The 27,396-nt window shown below is 47.1% G+C and overlaps 3 protein-coding genes across 3 annotated transcripts in view; 2 read left to right on the top strand and 1 right to left on the bottom strand.

Moving 5' to 3' along the window:
- LOC141097737 (uncharacterized) overlaps positions 1-14,292 on the top strand; it is a 63,899-nt gene extending 49,607 nt beyond the window's left edge. Inside the window, exons 2-4 of the mRNA XM_073585122.1 lie at positions 2,781-2,885; positions 8,299-8,784; positions 11,293-14,292. Coding sequence (XP_073441223.1) covers positions 8,358-8,784; positions 11,293-12,011 — 1,146 coding nt within the window. The 5' untranslated portion in view covers positions 2,781-2,885; positions 8,299-8,357 and the 3' untranslated portion in view covers positions 12,012-14,292. The remainder of the gene's footprint in view (positions 1-2,780; positions 2,886-8,298; positions 8,785-11,292) is intronic.
- Positions 14,293-15,161: 869 nt separating this feature from the next.
- TIMM8B (translocase of inner mitochondrial membrane 8 homolog B) lies at positions 15,162-25,068 on the bottom strand. Its single transcript, XM_073585124.1, has 2 exons — positions 24,800-25,068; positions 15,162-15,463 (listed from the first exon to the last, which is right to left on the bottom strand). Exons 1-2 carry the CDS (start codon positions 24,914-24,916, stop codon positions 15,299-15,301), a joined length of 282 nt encoding a protein of 93 aa, XP_073441225.1. The 5' UTR covers positions 24,917-25,068; the 3' UTR covers positions 15,162-15,298.
- A 68-nt stretch (positions 25,069-25,136) lies between these two features.
- The window catches only part of SDHD (succinate dehydrogenase complex subunit D), a 28,070-nt gene continuing 25,810 nt past the window's right edge, over positions 25,137-27,396 (top strand). The window contains exon 1 of the mRNA XM_073585123.1: positions 25,137-25,274. Within this exon, the coding sequence (XP_073441224.1) occupies positions 25,229-25,274 (46 nt within the window). The 5' untranslated portion in view covers positions 25,137-25,228. The remainder of the gene's footprint in view (positions 25,275-27,396) is intronic.

Here is a 27,396-nt window from a genome sequence, read left to right as displayed (position 1 = left end):
ACTATCCCGTCCATGGGCATAGGGGCCCAGGTCCCATGGACGGGATAGTACGGCGGATGTCAGGAAGGGGTTAAGCAATAAAACTTAGACGGATACTACCTGGTTTACTGCATAGCAACAAATATCAAGCAGTAATATATGAGATGTGAATATACGATTAGTAAGATCAAACTTGAAATGTGAGAAACTAATAATGCTTGATCATATCAGTCACATGTAATGTTATTTCTCTTTGTTAAACCAATAAAAAGATGTTTGTTTTAAACAAAGAAAACGCCCAATCCTGGGGATCGCCGCGCAGGAAGGAGATGACAATTTTAACCTGCTGCGCAGAGCTCCCCGATGAGTTAGGCTTCAAGGCAAGAAATAATATACAATTATTCTTAAAATTCAAAAATTTAGACCGATCCCCAGAAAACACATCAGGAGTAGGGATTTTTGGTTCAACAGCATGTGATTGAGCGAGATAGGTGGAAATTCCCCGCACTTCAGCAGCCAGCTGCTCCACATGATCAGACAATTGCTTAATCTCCATTAAGAAAAAAAAATCCTCCTACGGCCCCAGAGAAAAAGAGGAAAAAATACATATAAAAAAAAAATTCTAACACTTTTTTTTTTTCCTGCTTTTGAGTACCCTAGAATCTGCGGTGTGGCTGGTGATTCTGTTATGAATGAATCACCGAGGAGGAAAAAAAACAAGCTAAGCCACAGAAAACCAGAGAGGTTGGTAACTAAGCGGATTGCAGACCCCTGATTCTATCCACACAACTAGCAGTAGCCGTGGAGCGTACCTACGATGATCCTAGATGCCACGTTACAGCCGGAGAACTAAATAAGCCTAAAGCAAAAAAAGGGGAAATCTAAACTGCCCCGGAGCAGACCCCAAAGCAATAGACAGCCCCCAAACATGTATTGACGGTGAGACAAGATGAAAACACAAACACAGATAGAAAAATAGGCTGAGCAAACGATGGGGCCCACACTAACTAGAAAGGACAAGAAAGGAAAGATGCTGTCTGCAATCACGCACAAAACCCTGCCAAAAAAATGTCCAACACTTTCTGATAACAAAAACCCTGAAGTCGCTAGACTTCAATTCCCTATATCAGCACTCTGGTATATTCTGAAGACAGAGCAAAAGAAGACCAATCTGATCAGGGACAAAAAGCAAACTGGCATAAACAGAGACATAAGAATAGAAATTCAGCACAGCCCCAGCAGGGGCTGGCTGACCACAAAAACTGAGTAAATCAGACCAAATTTCATGTGAAAAAATAGCAGAGCACACTTAGCTTGAGAAGGCAGGAACAGAACTGGAAACCAGAACCTCAGGGCAGGAAAAAATCACCAGCACAAAATTAGGGAGTCGACTGTCTTAAATCCAGTCAAAGACTCCTGATGTCCACTCACAGTCCTCCTCCTCAGGTGGCAGGTCTCTGCCATTTAGATCAGCTTCATTACCTACTGTCACCACTAGAGGGAGCCCGGATGAAGAACTCACGACTCCTTTGTCAATACAGCCAGTTCCAGCACCCTCACCAGAAGTCAGAGGTAAACCAGAAAATGAGTTCACAACACATGCATACCTGGATAGGGATGAGGAGACCATGCATACCCGGATAAAAGAAGAAATGATCCAGCTGAAGTGCTCTGGTGATTTATTGAGTGCTGTTCAGACAACAGAACATTGTTTACGCGTTTCTGGCTAGACGGGTTATGATTAAGGGCGTCTAGCCAGAAACGCGTAAACAATGTTCTGTTGTCTGAACAGCACTCAATAAATCACCAGAGCACTTCAGCTGGATCATTTCTTCTTTTATTACTGCTGTGCGGCCAGGGCAGGGCCGGATCCGAGTCTGAGGTGCGGTGAGGTCAGACGTGGGTGAGCTGGTCTTTCAAACCAATACCCGGATAAGGTTGAGGGGGTCATGCATACCAGGATGGGGATTGGGGCCAAGCATACCAGGATAGGGATGAGAGGGCCATGCATGCCAGAATGGGGATACCAGTATAGGGATGAGGAAGCTATGCAAATCAGGACAAGGAAGAGGGGGCAATGCATACTAGAATGGAGATGAAGGGACCATGCATACCAGGATAGGGATGAGGAGGCCATGCATACTAGAATATGGATGAGGGGGCCATGCATTCTAGGATGGTAAGAGGGGACCATATATACCAGGATAGGGGATATTTGTACGGAAATTATCACATTTTTGCATAATTTTTTTGTTTCTAATTTCCTCCTCTAACACCTTGGTGCGTCTTATAGTCTGAAACATACAGTATACTTTTTTTAACAAGTTTTTTGAAGGTTACAGTGCGGGAAATAAGTATGTGATCCCTTGCTGATTTGTAAGTTTGCCCACTGACAAAGACATGTCTCTGCATCTCTCAAACAAAATGCTATAAAAATTATTCAAAACATAGAGCGGTAGAAACAGCAGCCAAAAACACTTCTACAAACAGCTCTATTCATGGAAAAATAAAAAAAAGTTTTGTAAAATAGAGGCACAAACCAAAGCTACTTAAATAGTTGACAAGAATAAACCATACAAGTTTGTAATCACAGTAACTCATCTCACAAAAACAAGCCCCGATATGTCTATGTGGGGAAGAAAAAAATGTTCTGGCGCTTTGAATACACGTCTGAAAATGTGAATATTCTATAGCCAAGTACATTTTGCTTTATTTTTGCTGAACACGTGGAATAATAAAAAAAAAGTAAAATAAATAATTAAAAAGTATGTATTAAGAATAAAAATGTTCTTTTACTAAAGGGTTAAGGAGAATCCTCTGGGTGTGGACATTATTACATCATGACTCATTCTGACCGAAAGTGAAAGCGAAGGGTTTTCCTCGAGCTCCAAGAAGCAGGCGACCACGTAAGTCTTGCTTGGATGGTGGATTATGACTTTTATAGCTAAATCAGGGGTGGAAGTGTGTGATTGTACATGAACTACAACCCCCAACATTGCATGCTTTACTATAGAGAGTTATGCCCCGAGATGTATTGTTATTGGATGTCTGGATCCCAGATACTGAACGTCACCATTCGTTTTAGTGCAGAATTCCCACCGGTAAGGGATCAGCTTTTCTGACGCCCGTTGCGGGGGAATGAGAATACGCCCCTAGGCTTGTGAACTCCTAGAGTTTATTTTACCATACGATGTTCTGAAAAAGAAGAATAAAATTCCAAGTGGAGTGAAATAAGGAAAAATAAACGCAATTTCAACATTGTCTTCAGGTTCTATTCTTACAGCCTTCTTTATATAATAAAATGAGCTGGTAGCGCGATTCCCCAGGCAGTACATGACAGGGTCTGCTGATGACCCCTGTGCCTATATCATTACTATCCTCCAGAGAAAGCCGGCGTGTAGCCGTCATTCATAAGGGATCATGATTTCTGCTATGTATAGTACAAGAGGTCAGATGATCGCAGCTTCAAGTCTCCTAAGATAACTATTAAATTCAGTGAAAAGGAAAAATACACACGGCCACTATCCACCACCGATAATCTGAACGACCCTGATCCACTGCCACAGTGACATAAATTCATTAACCATTATCGATCCTCAGCCGGGTAGATACCGGTCTTCTATGAACCTACAATATTCCCCTGTTGCACAGGTCCACTAATCTGGCTAATTCTGGATAACCTATCTTCTCTCCTACATATTATTCCAATTCATGAGCACTAGCTTGGCCCGTGCAAAGTTTTCACACATTGGTCGGCGGGGGAGCAGGCAATTTCAGAAAAAGCAAGATGGTCAAATGTAAATGCATTTCATGAGCTGATGAACACAGACAGGTATTTATATATGTAGATTGGTAATACAATAAATTGTTTTGATAAGTAGAGGCCAAAAAATGTCTTCTTGTTGAGGTGCCACCTGCAGGTCATTGTGTCTTTCTGCAGGTTTATGAAAATGAATGTTTAAACTGTATTTAGTGATCAAATCGTGGAGGTGTGGTTTGTTTGGCTATTTTCTTGCTGAAGGGGGCAAGTTTACCTTTCAAATGGTGTATCGTGTGTGTGTGTGGGTGCAGTATGAATGGGGATACAAAGGAATCACCGAAAAACAGTGTTTAGAAATAATAGAATAGATTCCGATGTGCTACTCCTGAATTTGGCATGCTTCCACACTGCTTACCTTTAACAGGGATTGATACCAAAACAGACTTAACTGAAGCAGTCGGTATACTGATGACGGTCCATTGATGAATTGTTTATTTTGGACTACATTAAAGTTTTTTTGCAACGGATTCCCATGAGTTGAGTGCCAAATCTTATTTCTCTATTATATTGGTTTGGGAACCTATTTGAGCACCAACACAGCTGTGCCACGGTATACTTTTTATTTATTTCTCCTAGTAATATAGGCTTGATGTGAGCTCTGTGCGTCCCTCCCAGTAATATAGGCTGGATGTGAGCTGTGTATGTCTCTCCCAGTAATATAGGCTGGATGTGAGCTCTGTATGTTTCTCCCTGTAATATAGGCTGGATGTGAGCTCTGTGTGTCTCTCCCAGTAATATAGGCTGGATGTGAGATCTGTGTGTCTCTCCCAGTAATATAGGCTGGATGTGAGCTCAGTATGTTTCTAACCTTTAATAATTCATTAAAACCTGAGACATCACATAACACATAAACAGACATAATAGTGCTCGTGCGTATCAGTGCTCATTTAAAAAATGGTTCGGTCTCACCATTACTCATGGACATAGACGCCCCGGCGTATTTTTCAGAGGTCCCCTGCCGGGTATTCGGGTCCATATAGCAGCACAAGACAGCGTGTGGAAAAGGAGGTTAAAGGGTTCCAGGTGTGCAGTTTTCCCTATCCTCCCTGGATAAAAAGAGAAGACCCCGCAATGGCTGGCTGGGTGCCTCAACTAGCAGAGTGACTGTCCATATCCCTGGACTTACTTTTTGGCAGTGATATGGACAGTCACTCTGCTAGTTGAGGCACCCAGCCAGCCATTGCGGGGCCTTCTCTTTTTCTTTATGGACAAATATATTTAAACCCCCATATATCTATTTGTATAACTCCCCTGATGAATCCCCGTTATTGGGGAGGAAACGCGTAGGGAGAAATTACCCCTTTTGTCGACTGGGGGTGACACTATAGGGTCCATTTGGGGCCTGTCCTTGTAAGGGCAGCAGTAATACCTGGGCACGACAGGGAGGATAGGAAAAACTACACACCTGGAACCCTTTAACCTCCTTTTCCACACGCTGTCTTGTGCTGCTATATGGACCCAAAAACCCGGCAGGGTAACTCTGAAAAAAACGCCGGGGCATCTATGTCCATGAGTAATGGTGAGACCGAACCATTTTTTAAATGAGCACTGATACACACGAGCACTATTATGTCTGTTTGTGTTGTTTATGTGATGTCTCAGGTTTTAATTAATTATTACAGGTTATGTTTTATTTTGAATGGGAATCCTCCAAGCTACTGACATTTAACCCCTGAGGGTTGCACATGTGGTATTAAGCATTCTTTGCCACAGCTAATCTTGTCTCTGTATGTTTCTCCCTGTAATATAGGCTGGATGTGAGGTCTGTGTTTCTCTCCCAGTAATATAGGCTTGATGTGAGTTCTGTGTGTCTCTCCCGGTAATATAGGCTGGATGTGAGCTCTGTGTGTCTCTCCCAGTAATATAGGCTGGATATGAGCTCTGTGTGTCTCTCCCGGTAATATAGGCTAGATGTGAGCTCTGTGTGTCTCTCCCAGTGATATAGGCTGGATATGAGCTCTGTGTGTCTCTCCCAGTAATATAGGCTGGATGTGAGCTCTGTGTGTCACTCCCAGTAATATAGGCTGGATATGAGCTCTGTGTTTGTCTCTCCCAGTAATATAGGCTGGGTGTCAGCTCTGTGTCTCTCTCAGTAATATAGGTTGGATGTGAGTTGTGTATGTCTCTCCTAGTAATATAGGCTTGATGTGAGCTCTGTGTGTCTCTCCCAGTAATATAGGCTGGATGTGAGCTCTGTGTGTCACTCCCAGTAATATAGGCTGGATATGAGCTCTGTGTGTGTCTCTCCCAGTAATATAGGCTGGATATGAGCTTCTGTGTCTCGCTCAGTAATATAGGCTGGATGTGAATTGTGTATGTCTCTCCCAGTAATATAGGCTAGATGTGAGCTGTGTAGTATGTTTCTCCTAGTAATGTAAATATAGGCTGGATGTGAAATTTGTGTGTAACTCCCAGAGATATGGGCTGGATGTGAGCTCTGGGAGAACTGTCTTCATTTGCTTTCATCTATCAGCACAGCTCCAATAATATACTTTTCTCTTTATGTGGTTGCCTCCTTTTCTATATAGCTGTTTTCTCTGCCCACAGAGATACTTTCCTCTCTATCAACTACAGATCTGTATAGAACCCTCTCATCCTCCATGCTCCTATCTCTAACACTGAGAAGGAAGAGGGAGCAAAGAGCCTCAGGAGCAGGAGCTCTGACAGATTTGTGATGTTTGCAGAGAACTCAGCTAAAAGACTAGGTTTTGTTTCCATGTGGCGTATTGGCAGCGCTTTGGACGCAGCTCTGCCCAAAGTGCTTCCGGCTTTTGTACGTGTGGTAATTCTACATGTGTTCATTGAACACATGAGGAAACACAGCATCCTATACAGAGGCGTAGTTAGGGTTTTGGTTCGGGGAGGCGAAGCTCCTGAGTGGGCCCCTAACCAGGTAGCTTTGATTACAACTCGATGACGCATCCTAATAGTGGAAGTACTGTAGGAGATGACTGCGCTGTTACTGAAAATAATCTTTATATAAAGGCCAACATGGATATTACCGCCATATGGTTAGTGATAAATACCAGTCCTACAAAACGTGATTACTGCACAGTTATAGTTGGTGACTTACCGCTGACGTTCTTTCTAATGGAATCGTTCACTTTTCTCGTCTTTTCTATCTGACCCAGACTGACATTGACAACGTCTCCAGCTAGGACTCGGCTACAGAGAATACAAGAAAGACACGTTTCACTTCTCATATTCCAGCCCCATCACCATGTATCTCCAACCCGCACAAAGCCATCATCCTGCTGATACCCCAATGCTGAGCCGCTGCTGCCGTATGTGTCTCTATTACTGCACCTGATACCCCAATGCTGAGCCGCTGCTGCCGCATGTATCCCTATTACTGCACCCGATACCCCAATACTGAGCCGCTGCTGCCGTATGTGTTCCTATTACTGCACCTGATACCCCAATGCTGAGCCGCTGCTGCCGTATGTGTCCCTATTACTGCACCTGATACCCCAATACTGAGCCGCTGCTGCCGTGTGTCCCTATTACTGCACCTGATACCCCAATACTGAGCCGCTGCTGCCGTATGTGTCCCTACTATTGTACCTGATACCCCAATGCTGAGCCGCTGCTGCCATGTGTCCCTATTACTGCACCTGATATCCAAATGCAGAGCCGCTGCTGCATGTGTCCCTATTACTGCACCTGATACTCCAATGCTGAGCCACTGCTGCCATATGTGTCCATATTACTGCACCTGATACCCCAATGCTGAGCCAAGAAAGCATAGCAATTCATAAGGTGAACAGCATGCTTCTCGCTGTAGTGCTCAGTGAATACATTATGTCATTAACTATTACTGTAATATGTATTGTACCAAAACCAGGTAGGACAGGGTTAAGTCCTAGCTCTGCATTATTTGATTAGATACATCTGCCTAGCTTTTTTACTAGATGCAGGACCTGTAGTCACTAGGTGTGTCAGTTTGCTGAATGAAGTAGAGTGTGCTGCTGGTGAGTGACCAGCCAAAATGTGAGGTGTTGCTGACAGAGAGAGATGTGTCAAGGTCTCTCTCTGAATGGAGACTGCTTGGGGCAGCTAGAAAAGCTGATCAGTCTGTGTGATGGAGCCGCAGAGTAACGTGTGGAAGATGTAGCCTGTTCAGTGTGAGCAGAGTTGAGCATTTCTATTTAGCGCTGGAGGTCATGCCGAGACTGGTGGCATTGGGGCTCTTCTGTGTATGAAGTTTTCTCCTGGTGAAGGACTGTAATCTGTTCTGGTGAGGCCTCAGTGACATATATGTGCCTGCTGTATGACCTGTTTATTTGCTCTGGTACCTTTGTGCCCAGTAGAGGCTGTTCTCTTTTTGGTTTTGAATCCCTTGGAGTTTTATGAACGCAATAAAACTGCACATGTAGCTTGCACCAAACCACATTACCTGTGTGAACGCCACCTAATGCTTACCTGAGAGTGTGAATCCCTACTGTACACATGCTGTAATTTTCTGCCACATTACATGACCCATTTGTTGCATCCCACAGGAAAAGAGTCAACTGTCTGTACCACAGCCATCAACAACGCAGAACAACAGGAGGAGACTATGGCTCTCACCGGGAAAAGTGGAACGATCACAATACAAACACCCAGGAAAAAAAGAGAAAGGTTTAGTGATGCCGAGAACCAGAAACTCGTAGACACAATCCTAGAACATGTTGAGAAACTGTTTGGGTCTAAACCAGTCAATGCGTCTGGCAGAGCGGCCATCTGGGATAAGGTGATGAAGGAGGTTAATAAAATAGGTGGCATGAGGCGCACAGTCCAAGAATGCAAGAAGCGATGGCATGACTATAGGAGGAAAGTCAAGCAAGTTATTGAAAATTTGAAGGAGCAGTCTTGGATGGGTGGCTCAACGGTGCCTCTTTCAGATGTCTTAACCAAACGACAGCTAAAGGTCGCTCAGTTTTTTAAATTGGATAACAGTGATGTCTCAAGAAATGAAAAGCATCACAAATCTTCATCGGATATCGGTAAATATATCATAACATCCTCACTCATGGTCATGACCAAGGACAAACTATTGAAGGCGTTGGGTTGTCCGGGACTGAGACAGTTGTTGACCTGACATCTGCTTTATCTATCACAACTCTAAAGTGGTTACCCAATCTCAATGTAAATAAGTGATGGTATTGGCTAATACATGCTATCAACTTGTGATTCCTATGGGCCTGAACTCTCCTGAGACTGAAAGGACAGCAGTGCTGGGTCCCATTCACAGCTTTTCCATGCCCGGCTCTCCCTACAGTATAATGGCCACAAAAAGTGTTCCATACAGTATAACGGTGCACTGCATTGCCTTCCGTAGAGTATAATGGTCCCACATAGTCATCCATTCAGTATAACGGCCCCACAGTGATTCATACAATATAATGGCCCGACATAGTGCTCAATATAGCATAATGGCCCCACATAGTGCTTAATATAGCATAATGGCCCCACATAGTGCTTAATATAGCATAATGGCCCCACATAGTCCTCCATACAGTATAATGTCCCCACAGAGTGCTCAATACAGTATAAGAGCTTCACATAGTGCTCCATACAGTATAATGGCCCCACAGTCCTCCATACAATATAATGGCCCTACATAGTTCTTCATATAGAACAATGGGCTACAACGTAGTCCTCCATAAAGTATAATGGCACAACATAGCGCTCCATACAGTATAATGGTCTCACATAGTGCTCCATAAAGTACAGTTTCCCTGCATAGTGCTCCATACAGTGTAAAGGCCTCAGATAGTCCTCCATACAGTATAATGGCACCACATAGTGCTCCATACAGTATAATGGACCTACATAGTGCTCGACATAGTATAATGGCCCCACATAGTGCTCCATACAGTATAATGGCATCACATAGTCCTCTGTACAGTATAATGGACCCACATTGTGCTCCATACAGCATAATGGTCCCACATAGTGTTTCATATACTGTAGTATAATGGGCCCAACATAATGCTCCATACAGTATATTGGCCGCACACAGTGTTCCATACAGTATAATGGACCCACACAGTGCTCCATACAGTGTAATGGCCTCACAGTCATCCCTACAGTATAATGGAACCACATAGTGCTCCATACAGCATAATGGTCCCACATAGTGTTTCATATACTGTAGTATAATGGGCCCAACATAATGCTCCATACAGTATATTGGCCGCACACAGTGTTCCATACAGTATAATGGACCCACACAGTGCTCCATACAGTGTAATGGCCTCACAGTCATCCCTACAGTATAATGGAACCACATAGTGCTCCATACAGTATAATGGGCACAACACATAGCGCTCCATACAGTATGACCCCACATAGTGCTTCATACAGTATAATGGCCCTATATAGTGCTCTTACAGTACAATGGGCCACACAGTGCTCTATACAGTAGCAAAGCCCCACATAGTGCTCCATATAGTGTAATGGCCTCACATAGTGCTCCATACAGTGTAATGGCCCCACACAGTGCTCCATATAGTATAATGGCCCCACATAGTGTTCTATACAGTATCAGCCCCATATTTAAAAAAAAAAAAAAAAATACTCATATCTGCTGTATCCCCCACTGCTTTGGTCTCTTCATGGTGTCTTCAGATCCTATGCACATCTCAGTACAGCGAGCATATTGTAATGACGTAATCGTGCCCGCTGTGGTGAGACGTCAGATGCAGAGGAGGAATGATGCGAGAGGGAACGTCAGCTGATGCTCCCTCCCCCATTATTGCTTTCAACTGTATTGTTGAAAGTGCGATGCCAGGTGGGCCAAATATACTCAGGGGACCCACCTGGCCTCGCGGGCCTAATATACTTACTATGTGGGCCAGATTTGGCGTGGGCCAGAGTTTGACATATGTGGATTAAATAATATCTTAGGTTTACGCATAAGGATTTTCGGCCATACTGGTAGTCCTGTGACTCCCAGACCAGAACACTCTTCCTACCTAGAGGTATCGACCTCTTCTGATTTGTACGTCATAATTGCAGCATGATGTGGCACCAAACCTACACCTAGGAGCTTCACCGAGCTCAGGTTCGGCTGCCACGGACTATTTACATGGCCGCTGGACTATGGTCCTGCAAATCTTCGTGCTCAACTCTATTATTTTTTTTTTTAGGGAAATTAAATTTAAGTTATACCCCTACTGATCCCTTCCATCTTGACTGTTGACTTGGTGAGGTCCTGCACCTTAGCCAATGATTTGTCCAGCTGACTGGGCAGTGGGGGGAGGCTCCAGCTGCAGCCAGGTGTCTTAGAGCCACACATGGGTCAGTGAAAAAGACAACGAGGGACAAGGCTGAGCTCCAAAGACCCAGCAAAATTATTATATATATATTTTTAATTCTAAAATGAGACATAATACTATTGAAGAAAAGGAGATTAATGGAGGAAGGGCAGGGATATTTTGTGTTTGCTGTTCTTTTAATGCCGTACCCAATGGTAATCCATATTTCTTCCTTGTATTTGTTGCCTTTAGGAGAATGTGTTTCATCTAATGACTTTACTCTGTCCTCCTCCTTTATCATCGAGTCTGATGATGAAATAATGCCCAGCCAGAACAAACCCCTTCTGCCAATATCTTGTTTGCCAAGTACCAGCCATCAGGATAAGTTCATTTCTCAGTCTCATGAGGAGCCTCAGGCTGCAAAAGAACCAAGAGATCCTCCACACAATACCAAGGCAGCAGATAAGCCCATACCGCCATATACTGCCACCGAGTCCCAACTACTATTGGAGACCCAGATGGATCAGTTAGCGGCTCAGCAAAAGGATATGATGGAGGCGCTAAAAAGCATTCAGAAGAGTGCAACCGAGAGTCTGAACGTCCAGAACAAAATGTACAACCTTGTAAAGGTCAGCTTTCTAGAGCTGCAGAAAACCCTTCTATCCGGTCAGAAGACATCGCGTGATCGCAGCGGGATCTTGGCACTCAGTCTGAACAGTCTCCACACTAAACTGGACGAGATGAACAGCGCCCTCCGAGTCCAACAGCTGCAAGAGATGATGTCCAGTGATGAGTCCGAGCTGAGCGGCACACAAGAGATTAGATATACTCCTACCGCCGCGTACACGCCAGCAGCAACGTCTACTCCTACCAATACTCAAGCAAGGAAGAGGCCGTCAGACCAGTCCGCTTCACTGATGGATTCAATGAAAAAGATAAAAATAAAAACAAAACAAAAAGGAGGGGATTAAGGATAAAAGTGCTGGAACATAGTCATAAAAAAGGAGGGGATTAAGGATGGAAGGGCTGGGATATAGAACATTGTTGTGCTTTTTCTGTATTTAGTGTATCTTTAAGGGGTTCTCCAGACAAAATAAAATTGCATCTGGCACGTTGGTATGTTAAATAATAACAATATTCACCTCGGCACTCTCCTGGATCTAGCTTAGGCCGCTCTATGGTCATGATGTGAGCAGGACCGCTGCAGCCTGTGATTAGTCGCCATAGGCAGGTGATATCGCCTGACCATCGCGGCCAGTTATAGGCTGCAACGGTCCTGCTGCTGCTGCGGTGACATCTCCCTACTGCCATAAACAGAGTTTATCCTCTGTCAGGAGACAAGTATTGCTTTATTATATTTTAATATACCAAACTGTAGAGAAAACTTTTATTCTGCCCAGGGGTTGTCCACCTTTGGGGATATTTAAAGAAAATGCATCTTTTTGAGGCCAATAATGATTGTTATAATCGGTTTATAGCAAAAATTTTGCAGCGTTTACCTCTTATAACCTCATCAGTTTTGCATCATCGATCGCTCGCTGCTCAATGAGTTAACTGAGGAGCCATCAGTGAGCTTGTTCTGATGGGCTTACTAGAGTTTACAGCTCATTTATGGCTTTTTCTGGACTCCTCTCGGCTCTTTTATCACCCCAGGCATCGAAATTGTACAGGTGCAAAAAAAAAAAAAAGAAAAAGAGAAACAATGTAAAAACAAAATGTTGCAAATAATTTACTGAAACCCAAAGGCAAACTTATATATATATTTTTTAATTTAAAAAGAAAAAAGTTTTGATTGATGGACAATCCCTTTAAGTATTAACGGTTATTTCTGGGTGGGGTTAACATTATATCTTCTAGCTTTACTTATGTGGTGGAGGCAAACCTTGGACACATGGGCGCAAATATATTTTGGGACAAAAGTATTATTGGTCTGCACCAACAGGAACAGATGCTTTCCGCCTCACTACCAGCAGGGGGCCCAATATAATAAAATGGTGTCATTCACACATACGGTGCAGAAATGTATGCGTCTCCATTCCGGGAAACCCAGTGTATGTCAGACTCTAAATCCATCAGCTTTTTATGGATAAGGGTTTTTTTTTGCATCGCTCTTTATATCATCCTTTGCTTTTAGTGGATATTGAACACTTCATGTTTTTGCATTTTCTATGATTTCTTATGTCTGTCTGGTAGTGACTCTGCAAGGACTGGGAAGATGGTAACACTTTACTCTGTGTAGTGGAACATAGGGATGGAACTGTGGACTCATTAGAACCCCACTAATACGAGGGAAGTCATTTTTGCGTCTCTTTCTGAAGCTTTATTATACAAGGTCTGGGTGTCGTACGTGGTAATTTTCAGCCTTTTTTGCAAAATAATGGTGCCAAAATAGGACCAGAGTAGCAAAAAAACCTCCGAGGGCAGGACTGCACCTGAGAGCACGGGGATAGGAACTAGAGATCAAATGGCTTTCTTGTACAGCAAATTTAAAGGGGTTTACTGCTTTGAAAAAAAAAAAAAAAAAAAAAGTCTACCCCAAGCATTGACGTCGGGTTAAATAATAAAATCAGGCATTATCATCTTCCTCGGGTCCAGCGTCAACTCCCTACCACTGCGCCGAACTCAGTGTCGACATTTTGACAAGGCAGACAATCACTGCGCTTGGTGGCTCATAGTTGCTTTCATAAGCGCCGCTGACCTCAGAGATTTGGCGCATGTCAACGTCACAAATATGAGACCAATGCAGCGGAGGTGAGGTGGCGCTGGAGCCGACGAGGGCAAGTACTGTCTGATTTGATTATTATATATGACTGGCGACACGTGGGACTCATCTGTATAAAAGTGGAGAACCCTTAGGTCATGTTCACACAGTCAGTATTTTACATCGGTATCTGTAAGCCAAAACCAGGAGTGGCTGATAAATACAGAAGTGGTGACAACGTGCTCTATTCTACTTCTCCTCTGATTGTTCCATTCCTGGTTTTGGCTACAAATACTGATGTAAAATACTGAAGTGTGAACGTGGCCTTAAAGCATTATTAGTTTTCCTCAATAGAGCTAATCAATCATATGATACATTCCTTCCATATCGGCTCCTTTGTGCTTCTTCTACTAGTAGTGTACACCGGGTTCAGATGAGAGCATGAAAAATCATACATTACCGAAATTCATTTTTCACATCAACAATTAAAAATAATAAATAGCCTGATTGTTTCTTACTGTAATTTTTAAAATAAAGGCTGTTGCATTCAACACACAGAATCATTGTGGGGGGGGGGGGGGGGGGGAGCTCATCTCAACTCACCCATTTACTTCCCTTGATCACTTTGCTCTCCATTTTGCACACTAACCTTTTTTTCTGATGGACACTCGGTCCACAAAGCACACGGACAATGTACAGTGTCACTACAATGGGCACATGTTCTAGCCAGGAAAAAAGGATGTGTGAATGAAGCTTTAGGCTGAGGGTCATACACCTCGCATTGTGCGCACATTGGCTGGAGAAGAGCAGTATGTGCAGGATTTCGGCATATTAACGCAAGACAATGGTCCACGGGTTGTTAATGAAAAGGCAGCACCCCCAATGACTCCAGATAGGGTATTTAAATATTGCATTTACAGACATAAAAATTGTAGATGGATGTGAACGGAGCTGGATTAAAACTTTAAAGTCTTTCCCCACCCAGCCCATTTCAATTTGTTTAAAAAAAAAAAAAAAAAAAAAAAATTATATATATATATATATATATATATATATATATATATATATATATATATCTGCACTTTACTCACCCTCCCCGGGCCCTACACTGAGTCACCGCAGCTGCTTCTATTGTCTGTTATTGTTTGCACTGCTGATGTCATGTGAAAAGCACTAGAGCCCATAACCGAGCTCAGTGGCTCCGCCTAAGATGATGGGATGAGCCGCTGATCTCAATGACTGGCTGCAGCACTGTTAATGCGCCATCAGCACCGCAGAGAATAGCAAGTGCTGGGAGCAGCGGCGGAGACTCATCACTGGACCTGGGGAGGGTGAGAACATCGTAAGTCAGCTTACAGCTTCTCTTGCAAGCAACATCAGGAAGTCCTAGTACAGTAATCACAAGAGCACCCAGGACACACGCAGTTCACACCATGGTTTTATCGCAGGTATCTGCAGACTTATACAAATTGGAGAACAAAATTAAACGCAGTCGTATGGAACAATCAGGAGGGAGTACAGTCACTGGCAGAGGTAGGAGTTTGTGCACGTCGGTCACTAAGTTCCTTTCTGTACAATCTGAGCGAAGCGATTGGTAATGGACAGGGTTGTGTCGATGAACCGCTCCACGCAGCTCACCAGGCAGCCCTCTGTTCTGGAGTCCAGCTTTGTACTCGGCCTCTCCACACACTTGTCCCAGCACACGTCCATGAATTTGTGAACCTGGACGGAAAAAGACAAACATAGAAGTGATTACACTTTCCTTATTTACAAGATGTGCATGAAGAAGAGGAACATAAATTAATGTCACTGGGTATCACAAAGTCGTTTTCTATTGCCAGGAGGCTGCTCCCTGTGAACCTCTTTCCCCTTAACACCTTCTAAATACTTCTAACACATTATGTACGCTTAGGCCGGGATCACGCATGCGAGAAACTCAGACGAGTCTTGCACATCAATACCTGGCACTGCCGCCAGCACTCGGGAGCGGAGCGCTCAGCTGCATGTATTTCTAAGCAGCCGCACGGTCCGCTCCCGAGTGCCGGCAGCAGGGTATTGACATGCGAGACTTGTCCGGAGTTTCTCACATGTGTGATCCCAGCCTTAAAAGGGGTTGTCCAGTGTATATATATATATATATATATATATATATATATATATATATATATATATATATATATATATATATATATTCTCTCTATATCTATCATGGATTTTTGTGAGTACTCACCGTAAAATCCCTTTCTCCGAGACGCTCATTGGGGGACACAGAGACTGTGGGGTGTGTGCTACTGCCGTCTGGAGGCTGACACTAGGCATACAAAAAACAAGTTAGCTCCTCCTCCGCCGCATACACCCTCGCCCCGATAGCGGGCGGAAACCAGTTTAGTGCAAAAGCAGTAGGAGAACATCCATAACTTAGCCTTAACGTAGAAAATCATATGTCTGAAAAAGGACCACCCTACATTAAATAAGGAATTATACTAATTAAATAAACAAGAGCCAACTGGCTATCAGGGTGGGTGCTGTGTCCCCCAATGAGCGTCTCAGAGAAAAGGATTTTACGGTGAGTTCTCACAAAAATCCATGTTTCTCCTTCGTCTCATTGGGGGACACAGACTGTAGGACGTCCTAAAGCAGTACCTGGGTGGGAGGACAACTCACCGATCCAAGCCGCATGCCCTCCTGTCTAAAGGTGTGCCACTGCTGCTTGGAGAATTTTCCTACCCAGGCTTGCATCCGACGAGGCCTGAGTATGCACATTGTAATGCTTACAAAAAGTGTGCAGGCTGGACCAGGTTGCTGCTTTGTATACCTGCTCTGCCGAAGCCTGGTGCCGAAGTGCCCAAGAGGCGCCCACTGCCCGAGTAGAGTGCGCCCTATCCCTGTTGGAATCGGTGCGCCTCTAATACGGTAAGCCTCCTGAATAGTTAGGCGAATCCATCTGGCTATGGTTGACCGTGAGGCTGCGAGACCCTTCCTGCGCCCTTCAGGAATCACAAACAACGAGTCCGTCTGGCGAAAAGGTGCTGTCCTTGACACGTACCTCCTGAGAGCTCTTACCAGATCTAAAGAGTGGAGCGCCCTTTCCACTCTGTGTACTGGCGCTGGACAAAACGAAGGCAGAACAATGTCCTCATTAATATGGAAAGAGGACACGACCTTCAGCAGAAAAGGCGGCGGTGGTTTAAGGACTATCCTTAAAAAAAGTCAGAAAAGGAGCTCTGCAAGATAATGCTCCTAACTCCGAGACCCGCCTAATGGAAGTTATGGCTACCAAGAATACAACCTTCCTGGAGAGATATGACAATGAAGTTTCCTGTAACGGTTCAAACGGGGCTTCCTGTAGGACACCCAGGACCAGGTTAAGGTCCCAGGCGTCTATGGGTGCTCTATAGGGGGGCACCAAATGAGACCCCCTGAATGAACGTCCTGACCTGCATATTGGTAGCGATCCGTGGCTGAAAAAGGACTGACAAGGCCGATATCTGCCTCCTAAGGGAACTCGGCGCCAACCCTGCGTCTAGGCCGGACTGCAGAAAAGCCAGGATGTTGGGGACCGAAAAGGATAATGGCGCAACCCCGTGTTCTCGACACCAATGAAAGAAAACCTTCCAAGTGCTATGATAAATTCTCACCGAGGCCGGCTTCCGGGCGCTAACCATTGTCGCAACCACTACACGCCCAAATCCCACCTGGGTCAGAATCCAAGATTCAACGGCCATGCCGTCAAAGCCAGGGCCCCTAAGTTCGGGTGGCAGATCGGCCCCTGAGACAGTAAGTCTGGCCGTTCCGGTAGACGCCAAGGCACGTCTGCGAGGAGCTGCAATAGATCCGCGTACCATACTCGACGGGGCCAGTCCGGGGCCAGCAGAATTGCCGGGACCCCCTCTGTCTTGATCTTTCTCATGACCCTCGGGAGAAGCGGCAGCGGGGGAAACAGGTATGGGAGCCGAAACTGGCTCCACGGTAGGACCAACGCATCCACCGCGATTGCTCGCAGGTCCTGAGACCGAGCGACAAACGTGCCCACCTTGGCGTTCTCCCTGGACGCCATCAGATCCACCTGGAGTCCCCCACCGTTGGCAAATCTGCTGGAAGACCTCGGGGTGAAGGGACCATTCCCCGGCCGCGACGCACTGCCGGCTTAGGAGATCTGCCCAATTTTCTACACCTGGCATGTGAACTGCTGAGATTACCGAGTGGTGCCTCTCGGCCCAACGGAGCACATGCTCTATCTCGCGCAAGGTTGCCCTGCTGTTCGTGCCTCCCTGGTGATTCATGTACACCACTGCCGTGGCGTTGTATGACTGAACCCGGACTGGGCGTCCTGCTAGCAAGTGCTGAAAACGCTGCAGCGCCAACCGCACAGCTCGAATCTCCAACAGGTTGATCGGAAGACGAGCCTCTTGAGGCGACCATTGCCCCTGGGCTGTGTGATGCCGGAAGATTGCCCCCCAGCCGAAAAGACTTGCATCGGTTGTGATCACCAACCAATGATCTGGGGGAAAAGGCTTCCCCTGACGAAGAGATGAGTCGCGTGTCCACCATTGAAGCGCCCGTCGAACCTGAGAGGGCAACCTGCACTGATGATCGAGGGAGAACGGACTCCTGTCCCAAGCCGCTAAGAGAGCATGCTGCAGGGGACGGAGATGAAATTGAGCTAACGGAATTGCTTCCATCGCCGCCACCATCCTTCCTAGAACCCTCATTCCAAACCGGATAGTGTGAGGGCCCGGTTGTTGAAGACTTCGGACTCCCTGCCGGAGCGCCCGAGCCTTGTCCTGAGGGAGAATTACCAACCCTCGGGAAGTGCCGAAAATCATCCCCAGGAATAGAATCCTCTGAGCTGGGGTAAGGGGATGATTTCTTCCCGTTGATCAATCATCCTAGGCTAGGGTATCCAGTGTGATGCTGACATTCTCCTCGCATGCCCGAAAGGACGGCCCCTTTACTAAGAGGTCGTCTAAGTACGGCAAAACCACTATGCCCCGAGAATGTAGAACAGCCATGACGACCGCCATCACTTTCGTGAATATCCTGGGGGCGGTGGCCAACCCGAAAGGTAGGGCCACAAATTGAAAATGCCGGCCATCGATTGCAAACCGAAGGAACCTTTGATGTGGGGGAAAAATAGGGATGTGCAGGTAGGCATCCTGGACATCGATCAAGGCCAAATATTCTCCGTGCTCCATGGACGATATGACCGACAGGAGAGATTCCATGCGAAAACGCCTGACCCTGATGAACCTGTTCAGGAGCTTTAAGTCCAGAACCGGCCTTACTGTTCCGTCCTTCTTGGGGACTGCGAACAGATTGGAATAAAATCCTTGGGTCTTCTCGCACTCTGGTACAGGGACAATGACCCCGTTGCGCCGCAACACCTCGATGGCCCCTAGCAATGCCTCTGCCCAGGAATCCGTTTTGGGAAGCCGGGAAAGAAAAAATAGTCTTGGCGGATCTTTGACAAACTCTATTTTGTACCCGGAACACACTAATTCTGTTGTCCTCGGGTACTAGATGCCTCGAGTCATTTCGCTGAGGGCTTCTGGGACCTGGCCCCCCTTGATCTGGGCGGGCGGCCCCGCATCCTACCCAGCGGGTTGGTTCTATACGTGACCTGACGCTCCTTGTCTTGGCTATAGCGAGCTGGGGCGGAGGCATTGGCCGCCGCCATCCACCCGGGGGTGCGAAATGCTCGAAAGCGCGCCTGAGGTTGACGAAAAAATGGCCTAGTCTTTTGCTGTGGAAGGAAGCGGCTTTTTCCCCCTGTAGCATCTGAAATGAGCTTGTCTAATTTCTCCCCAAATAGCCGATTACCCTGAAAAGGCAGGGAAGTCAAAGACTTCTTAGAAATAGAATCAGCCCGCCATAACCTTAACCACAAGGCTCTCCTAATGGCGACTGCATTAGCTGCCACTAGAGCCGCGCCATTAGCCGCATCCAAGGATGCATTAATTAAATAGTCACCCGCCATCGCGATCTGACTTGCTATCTCAGCCACTTCCGTCGGCAAATCTCTATCCTGTAGGACCCTGTTTAAAGAATCTGACCATGACATCATGGCTTTGGCTACCCACGTTGCCGCAAAAGAAGGAAAGAGCGCTGATCCCGATGCCTCATACACCAAGCGAACTAAACCTTCTATGAGTCGATCCGTGGGGTCCTTAATGGAAGAACCGCTAGGTACTGACAACAAGGACCTTGAAGCCAGGCGTGACACTGGGGGATCCACTACCGGAGATTCCGCCCATTTTTTACAAAGTTCCGATGCGAACGGATATCTCGTATCCAGCGTTTTTTGTCCTGAAAAACGTTTGTCTGGACGTTCCCTATGCCGCTGCACTATATCCTCGAACTCAGGATGAGTGCTAAATACTCTATGTGGTCTCCTGGTCTTCTTAAAGGATACCTTATGACCTGCGGTTAGGGAGACATCATCGTCAATACCCAGAGTCTGATTGACTGCTTCAATAAGACTGTCTACCGTCTCCCGGTACCCCGGGGTATCCAGGTCCAAGGATTCTTCCCAGTCATCACCTGAACTCTGCTCGCTCCCAGAAAACGGTGACGGTGAGCGAGATGCCGCACTCACGGATGCTGAGGCACCGGAAGGGCCTGGAGACGCAGTACGGGTTCTTTTCCTGTGAGTCTGCCTAGAGAGTGTGCGGCCCCTGCAGGCCGGAGGCTCTTGTGAGGTGGATGAACCCTCCCAAAAAAACGAGCCGTCGTCTCTACCCCTATCCGGGGCCTGAAGGGTCTCAATCGCGTTCGTGAGCGAAGCCATGGACCGAGAGAGTGATAACGCCCATTCTGGGGGATCCAGACCCCTGGGCTCTGTCGCAGGGGAGGGCTCCTGGGCGCGTTCGGAGTCGCAGGCTTCCCATAACCTAATAGTCTGCGCTCGTGGGAACATAACCCCACAGGACACGCATGCAGCATAAAGGAACGTGTGCGTTTTACCTTTTCCAGACATACTGCTGGCGCCGGCCCACACACAAAAATTCCCTTAAAGGTTTGGGGGAGTAGGAGGGTACCCTGTAGTGCCCTAGTGTGGCTCCGGGACGGGGGGGGGGGGGGGGGTCGCACTTACCCGCTCCTGCGCGTCTCTCCCCGTGCTTCAGTTCGCCTGCCTCACTCCTGATAGGCTGCGATTCTTCTGTTATCGCGGCCTACCCTGCCTTGCCGCCGGGGCCTCAATTTAATCCGGCGCCCGCCCTGGAGATGGGGGGAGGCGCCGGAGATGAAGTCACGCGCAGGGCGGCGCTTCCGCCCGCGGCCCAGGCCGAAGCCGCGGGCTAAATTTAGAAACGGTCCGCCCGGCCGCCCGCCTCCCCATGCCCGGCCGGCGACGGCGCCGGAAATGACGCGCGCCCAGGGCGGCGCCTCCACCCGCGGCCCAGGCCGAAGCCGCGGGCTAAATTTAGAAACAGTCCGCCCGACCGCTACCCCAGCCGCCCGCCTCCCCATGCCCAGCCGGTGACGGGGGGGCGGCGCCGGAAGAGACATGCGCCCAGTGCGGCACTTCCGCCCGCGGCCCAGGCCGAAGCCGCGGGCTAAATTAGAGCCGGTCCGCCCGCTTGGCACGCCAGCAGACCGCTACCTCGGCCATCCGGCTGCAGCTCCCCCCACTTCTCCCGGACCGCGCCAATACCCGGAGGGAGGCGACCCAGGTTAGAGGAGCGGAGGAAAGGGGGGGGGGTGAGGGAAGGGGGGAAGCATGCCCCCGACTTCTCCGAAAACGTTGCCCAGGGCCCTCCACTCGCTCCAGCACATACCTGAGGTACTCTGTTTAAGACGGTGCAGGCACCCTAGCTCCGACCGCCTTGCAGGGGCGAGGAGAGGGACCGTCTGTCGCCATGCAGCACCGCCGTCATGCGTTGGTGGAGTCATGGGGGCCGCACAGACTAGTCTTGTGCCTCTGTGCAAGCCCATGGTTTCAATACCTAGGGGTGGACAGGGCTAAGTCTGGCATAATGTCCCACGTCGCGGGAGAGGAAACGTGGAGGGACACTCGCACGTGGTCGCCCGTTGTTGGTTTGGGGAAATTGGATCCTTTCAATAGGATGCGTTGCCCCTCTTATCTTCATAAAACAAAAAACAAAGAAAAAAAAATAGATGTCTGGGGAAAAGTCCCAGATATGTCCCTCGGTGCGGGAAAGGATACGCGGAGGCGATACTCAACGCGTGCTCGCCCGTTGATGGTTTGGGGAGATCGGACCCTTTCTATAGGATCCGTCGCCCCTGTCTCATCTTCATGGTAAACTAGAGAAAAATAGTCTGGAGAGATCCAGACTGCGTGTGCCTCCATAAGACACTAAGCAAAAACTGGTTTCCGCCCGCTATCGGGGCAAGGGTGTATGCGGCGGAGGAGGAGCTAACTTGTTTTTTGTATGCCTAGTGTCAGCCTCCAGACGGCAGTAGCAAACACCCCACAGTCTCTGTGTCCCCCAATGAGACGAAGGAGAAAATGAATGTATGTATGTATGTATGTATGTATGTATGTATGTATGTATGTATCACCAACCAATCATGAAGCATCTTTCATTTCACCACAGCTGTTCAAAAGAAGCTCAGCTCTGATTGGTTGCTATGATCAACCGTTTTCCTTGCAATCACCAAGCATCTCTCATTTCACCAGAGCTGGTTAAAAGTAGCTGAGCTGTGATTGGTTGCTATGACCAACAGTTTTCTCACTGCATGACAACACCTCAGCAGACACTGACATGGTGGGAGAAATCTAGCATCCCCAGGAACATAAGCTCCCAGCCATTGTCTGCCCCCCTGAAAGGAGAACAAAGCACATGACAGAAATGAATCCCCCCCCCTCCCGTGGATCAATGGTATGTAAGTTAGGGCAAATCCACTCAGCGTTTTGGTACTGACCCCAGGCCTTTCTTAAAGGGATCTGCGGTATGGAAGTTAGGGCAAATCCATCCATTGCTTTGGTTCTGACCCCATGCCTCTCTTAAAGGGATCCTCGGTATGTAAGTCAGGGCAATTGCCTTCAAATGCTCTGGTACTGACCCTAGGCTCTCTTAAAGGGATCTCCTGTACAGAAGTTAGGGCAAATCCCTCAGCGCTGATTCTGATCCCAGGGTTCTATTAAAGGGATCATTGGTATGCAGGGCAAATCTTCTCAGCGCTCTGGTTCTCATCCCAGGCTTTCTTATAGGGATCCCCGGTATGGAAGTTAGGGCAAATCCACTCAGCTCTCTGGTTCTGATCTCAGGCTCTCTTAAAGGGATCCCCGGTATGGAAGTTAGGACCGTTCCACTTAGCGCTCTGGTTCTGACCCCAGGCTGATGGGATGATGTGGGATATTAGGGGTAGTAGTCTGGTGGCTCTGGCTGACGGGATGATATGGGATATTAGGGGTAGTTGTCCGGTGGCTCTGATGGGAATGATGTGGGATATTAGGGGTAGTAGTCTGGTGGCTGCGACAGGATGATATGGGATATTAGTGGTAGTTGTCCGGTGGCTCTGGATGACAGGATGATGTGGGATATTAGGGGTAGTAGTCCGGCGGATGTGACGGGGTGATGGGGGATATTAGTGGTAGTTGTCCGGTGGCTCTGGCTGACGGGATGATGTGGGATATTAGGGGTAGTAGTCCGGTGGCTTTAACGGGATGATGTGGGATATTAGTAGTCTGGTGGCTCTGGCTGATGGGACGATATGGGATATTATAGTGAATGTGGCTATGTGGAGTGGGCGGAGCTATACTAATTATATATAAAATTTCTTATAACTAACCGTAGTTAGTTACTATGCCTGGGCAGCGCCGGGCTCTTCAGCTAGTATATATATATTTTTTTTTATTAAAGGCAAGGAATGTTTCAATACAGAAACCAATAGACACACTACTGTACTCTACAGGAGGCCTTCTATCCTACAGACAGCTCTCTGACCTGGCTATATGAGGCAGCTTAGGCTCTGCAGCACTGGAGGAGCACTGTGGCACTGAAGCTGGACAGGATCGGGAGTTAAAGGGAATCTGTCACCGGTCCGATGGGCGGGGCTTATTCACCTGCTCCCCCCCTCCCTGTCTTACTCTACACAAGAAGAAATGTGTAGAGCAAGACAGGGAGGGGGGGAGCAGGTGAATAAGCCCCGCCCAGCGGACCGGACAGCAGCAGTTTACATACATCTGAACCGATATAAAAAAGGTATTTATGCATGAAAGGTGCGGGGTCAGGGGGAAGCAAAAGTACTAAGAGAATCCTTATGTGACACACAATTGAATGATATCATTATATGATATCTCAAAAAAAGGGGTGACAGATTCCCTTTAACAACGTGCTTCTGGCGAAATTCAGTTCAGCGCCAACAAGAAAAGAGCTCATAAGTTCTGTGTATACTCAGCCACTACTGCTAGGCCAGAGGTAGCTGGTTCCCTAGGAAACAAGCAGTAAACAAAAGAAGTGAATATATAAATTTATCAAAAGAATGGGATCAGATCTGAATTCATGGTAAATAAAGAAGATGCTTGTTTTTCCTCATCTTGAATAATGGGAATAACCCGCTGCTGCAATCCTGGAGGCAGACGGTCCAAAGAGCATGGGAGCAATCAACAGTGATTGGCAACAAAGGTTACATGATCTCAGAAGGCAAGTGGTCAGTGTTGGCCGCCCAGAAGCAGGCGGGGACTGGAGAGGTAGATTATATACCAGGGGCGGACAGGGCCCAAGTGGTGAGGGGCCACCACCACCTCCAAAGCTGGAGGAATTGTGCTTTATGATGATATTGGACCCCTATGTTGCACAGGGGCCCCTCCTGTGTGTGTCCGCCAGTGGATCACAGATATAAAACCCCATAACGATGGACGTGTCCATTTAAAACACTTTTTTGTCGATCCTCCGATGCACCAACAGCAGTTTGTGACCATTTACACCAGTTTTACCATTTTGTGTACACAGATCCCCAGCAGTCCAATACGTCACTATGGCTACGTACATCCAGCATTTAATAAGCTTTTCCCCCGGTCCGATTGCAGCACTTGGGACTGCTGTCTATAGCGCCGGACACTTCCATGCCTGTATACGTGCTGTCACCCACCTGAGATGTGAACTGTGCCTTCTGCTGCTCCACGGCCAGCATCCTCTGCAGCTCCGCCGTCTCCGCGGGGCTAGCGCCCACCCCGGACAAGTCAAGGTCCGAATCAAAGCCCTCCATGCTGACGACCTTCAGCCTCCCCGCCGTTCTCAAAGACTGACCGTAAAAACTCACTCTTCCAAACTCTTTCTGATTTGCAACCCAAATCGAGGCGTGAATCGCAGCGGCGAGTCACTATTGGCTGAGCTCGTAGGTTTCCCTTTTCCCGATTGGTTATGTCTTTTTATCCGCGCTTCCTAAAGCTTGAGTGACCGGTGTACTAATAAAGTTTTTTCGAGACATTTTGTAGCAATAAAGTTTTGTTGACAGTGCACCGCGGCGCGCTGTTTCACTTCCTGGTCGCGGTGTCACCTTGGTTGGGTGTCAGGCAAGATGGCGGCTCTGGTGAGAGTGGGCGCTGTGTGCAGGGCAGGCAGAGGTGAGCCCGGGGCTCCTAAACTTATGTGGCTTATTTTTCTTTCCTCAATGTTTTCATGATATCTTTATTGTTCCTGACAAAAGTATCAGAAATTGCAGAGTTTTGGTTACAGGACGTGTGTAGCTTCGAGGGTGCAGGGTGGTTGGGGTTTTCTGGGTGGGCTTGTGATGTGCTGCACCCTGTGTCATGTGACTGGTACCAGCAGAATGGCAGCCGGTATGGACTTTCCATGATGTCATATGCGACATTGCGATCGTAATGGAGCCCATTGGCCGGTACGACGCGTTGCTCAAGTGACCACCGAGGAATTTAAAGGGATATTCCCCTTCTAGTAAGTGATGGCGGTAGTCCCTTCATTCTCAGGATGCCTTAAAGGAGTTAAAAAAAAAAACAAAAACAACCCTCCAGGATGAGCATAGTGTATCCTTTTCTGAGGCTTTCCCATTGCACTTTTAAAACGGAGAAAAATAAAATTGAAAACATAAAGACCCGCCACTAGAGATGGACGATCCTGAACAGTTAACTTCAGCGTTTGTACCGAACACCTACTGTTGGGGCACGAACACCGAACATGGACATCACAAGGAAGTGCGTGTTGCTATTCGGGTTCGGCGAGATCCCCCTAGCACCATAAGAAAATCACCAGGAGAATTTCAGTGTGATGAACTTGCCTCTGCATTGTGAGACTTTCTCACTGTGCTACACTGTGCTAGCGGGGATCTCGCCTAGATCTGAAAGGAAAGAAAATGCAAAAACTGGACACTTTTCTTCTTTAAAGAGTGACCATGAGCGTAATAACAAAGGGCCACAATATTATGCTGTCACTTAGCAATATGAGAGGGCAACGTTGTGTGTGTGTATATGGAAGAAAGGAAGGAGACAACACAAAAATTCCCTAGTAATGATAGCCCTGTGGTAGGGGAGTATTCAGACCCCTTTACATTTTTCACTGTTTCATTGCAGCCATTTGGTAAATTCATAAGTTAATTTTTTTGCTCACTAATGTTCACTCTGCACCCCATCTTGACTGAAAAAGACATAAATATAGACATTTTTGCAAATATATCAAAAAAGAAAAACTGAAATCACATGGTCATAAGTATTCAGACCCTTTGCTCAGTATTGAGTAGAAGCACCCTTTTGAGCTAGTACAGCCATGAGTCTTCTTGGGAATGATGCAACAAGTTTTTCACACCTGGATTTGGGGATCCTCTGCCATTCTTCCTTGCAGACCCTCTCCAGTTCCGCCATGTTGGATGGTGAATGTTGGTGGACAGTAGGGATGAGCGAATAGCTTCGGATAGGTGCTTATCCGAATAGCTGCCTCGGGAACCCGGATACCTAAGGCACTCCCAATAATCAGCTGTGCGGTGCCGCAGCTGCATGCGTCATGGCTCTGTGACAAATGGAGGGTGCCTTGTAAGTGTCTCAATATAGCCAAAATTCATGAGATGCTCAGAGGCAAATAAATCTTACTGTATGGCAGGGAGAGAGTGCGAGCCTGGTCCTCCTGGACGCGGTTTCCACCGCTTTGCCTCTGAGCATCTCATGGATCTTGGCTATATTGGGACACTTACAAGACGCCCTCCATTTGTTTCATTTGACATACAGCACGTAACTGATGAAGGTCTAAATTGACTGAAACGTTTTTGATCTGGGACTACAATAAATCACTCCTCACAGCACTAAGTTGAGTGCCAGGTTTTCATTTTATCATTTATGGTTTGGGAACCTACCTCGGCACCACTACAGTTGTTCACACGGTGTTTTCTCTTTGGCTCTGTGACAGTCTCAACAAATTGACTATCCATACATGTGTTGTGGCTCTCACACAGCCGTGACACATGCAGCTGCAGTGCCGAACAGCTGATTATCTGGAGCGAGGCAGCTATTCGATAAGCACCTATCCAAAGCTATTCGATCATCCCTAGTGGACAGTGATTTTCAGGTCTCCAGAGATACTCAATTGGACTGAGGTCAGGGCTCTGGCTGGGCCAGTCAAGAATGGTCACAGAGTTGTTTTGAAGCCGCTCCTTTATTTTAGCTGTGTGCTTAGGGTCATTGTCTTGTTGGAAGGTGAAACTTCTGCCAAGTCTGAGGTCCAGAGCACTCTGGAATAGGT

This window comes from Dendrobates tinctorius, unplaced genomic scaffold, assembly GCF_039654945.1.
Source record: "Dendrobates tinctorius isolate UK_male_01 unplaced genomic scaffold, ASM3965494v1 ptg000086l, whole genome shotgun sequence".
In the NCBI taxonomy this organism is placed as follows: domain Eukaryota; kingdom Metazoa; phylum Chordata; class Amphibia; order Anura; family Dendrobatidae; genus Dendrobates; species Dendrobates tinctorius.
Note: the sequence above shows the minus strand (reverse complement) of the source record. Positions and strands in the feature narration are given on the sequence as shown.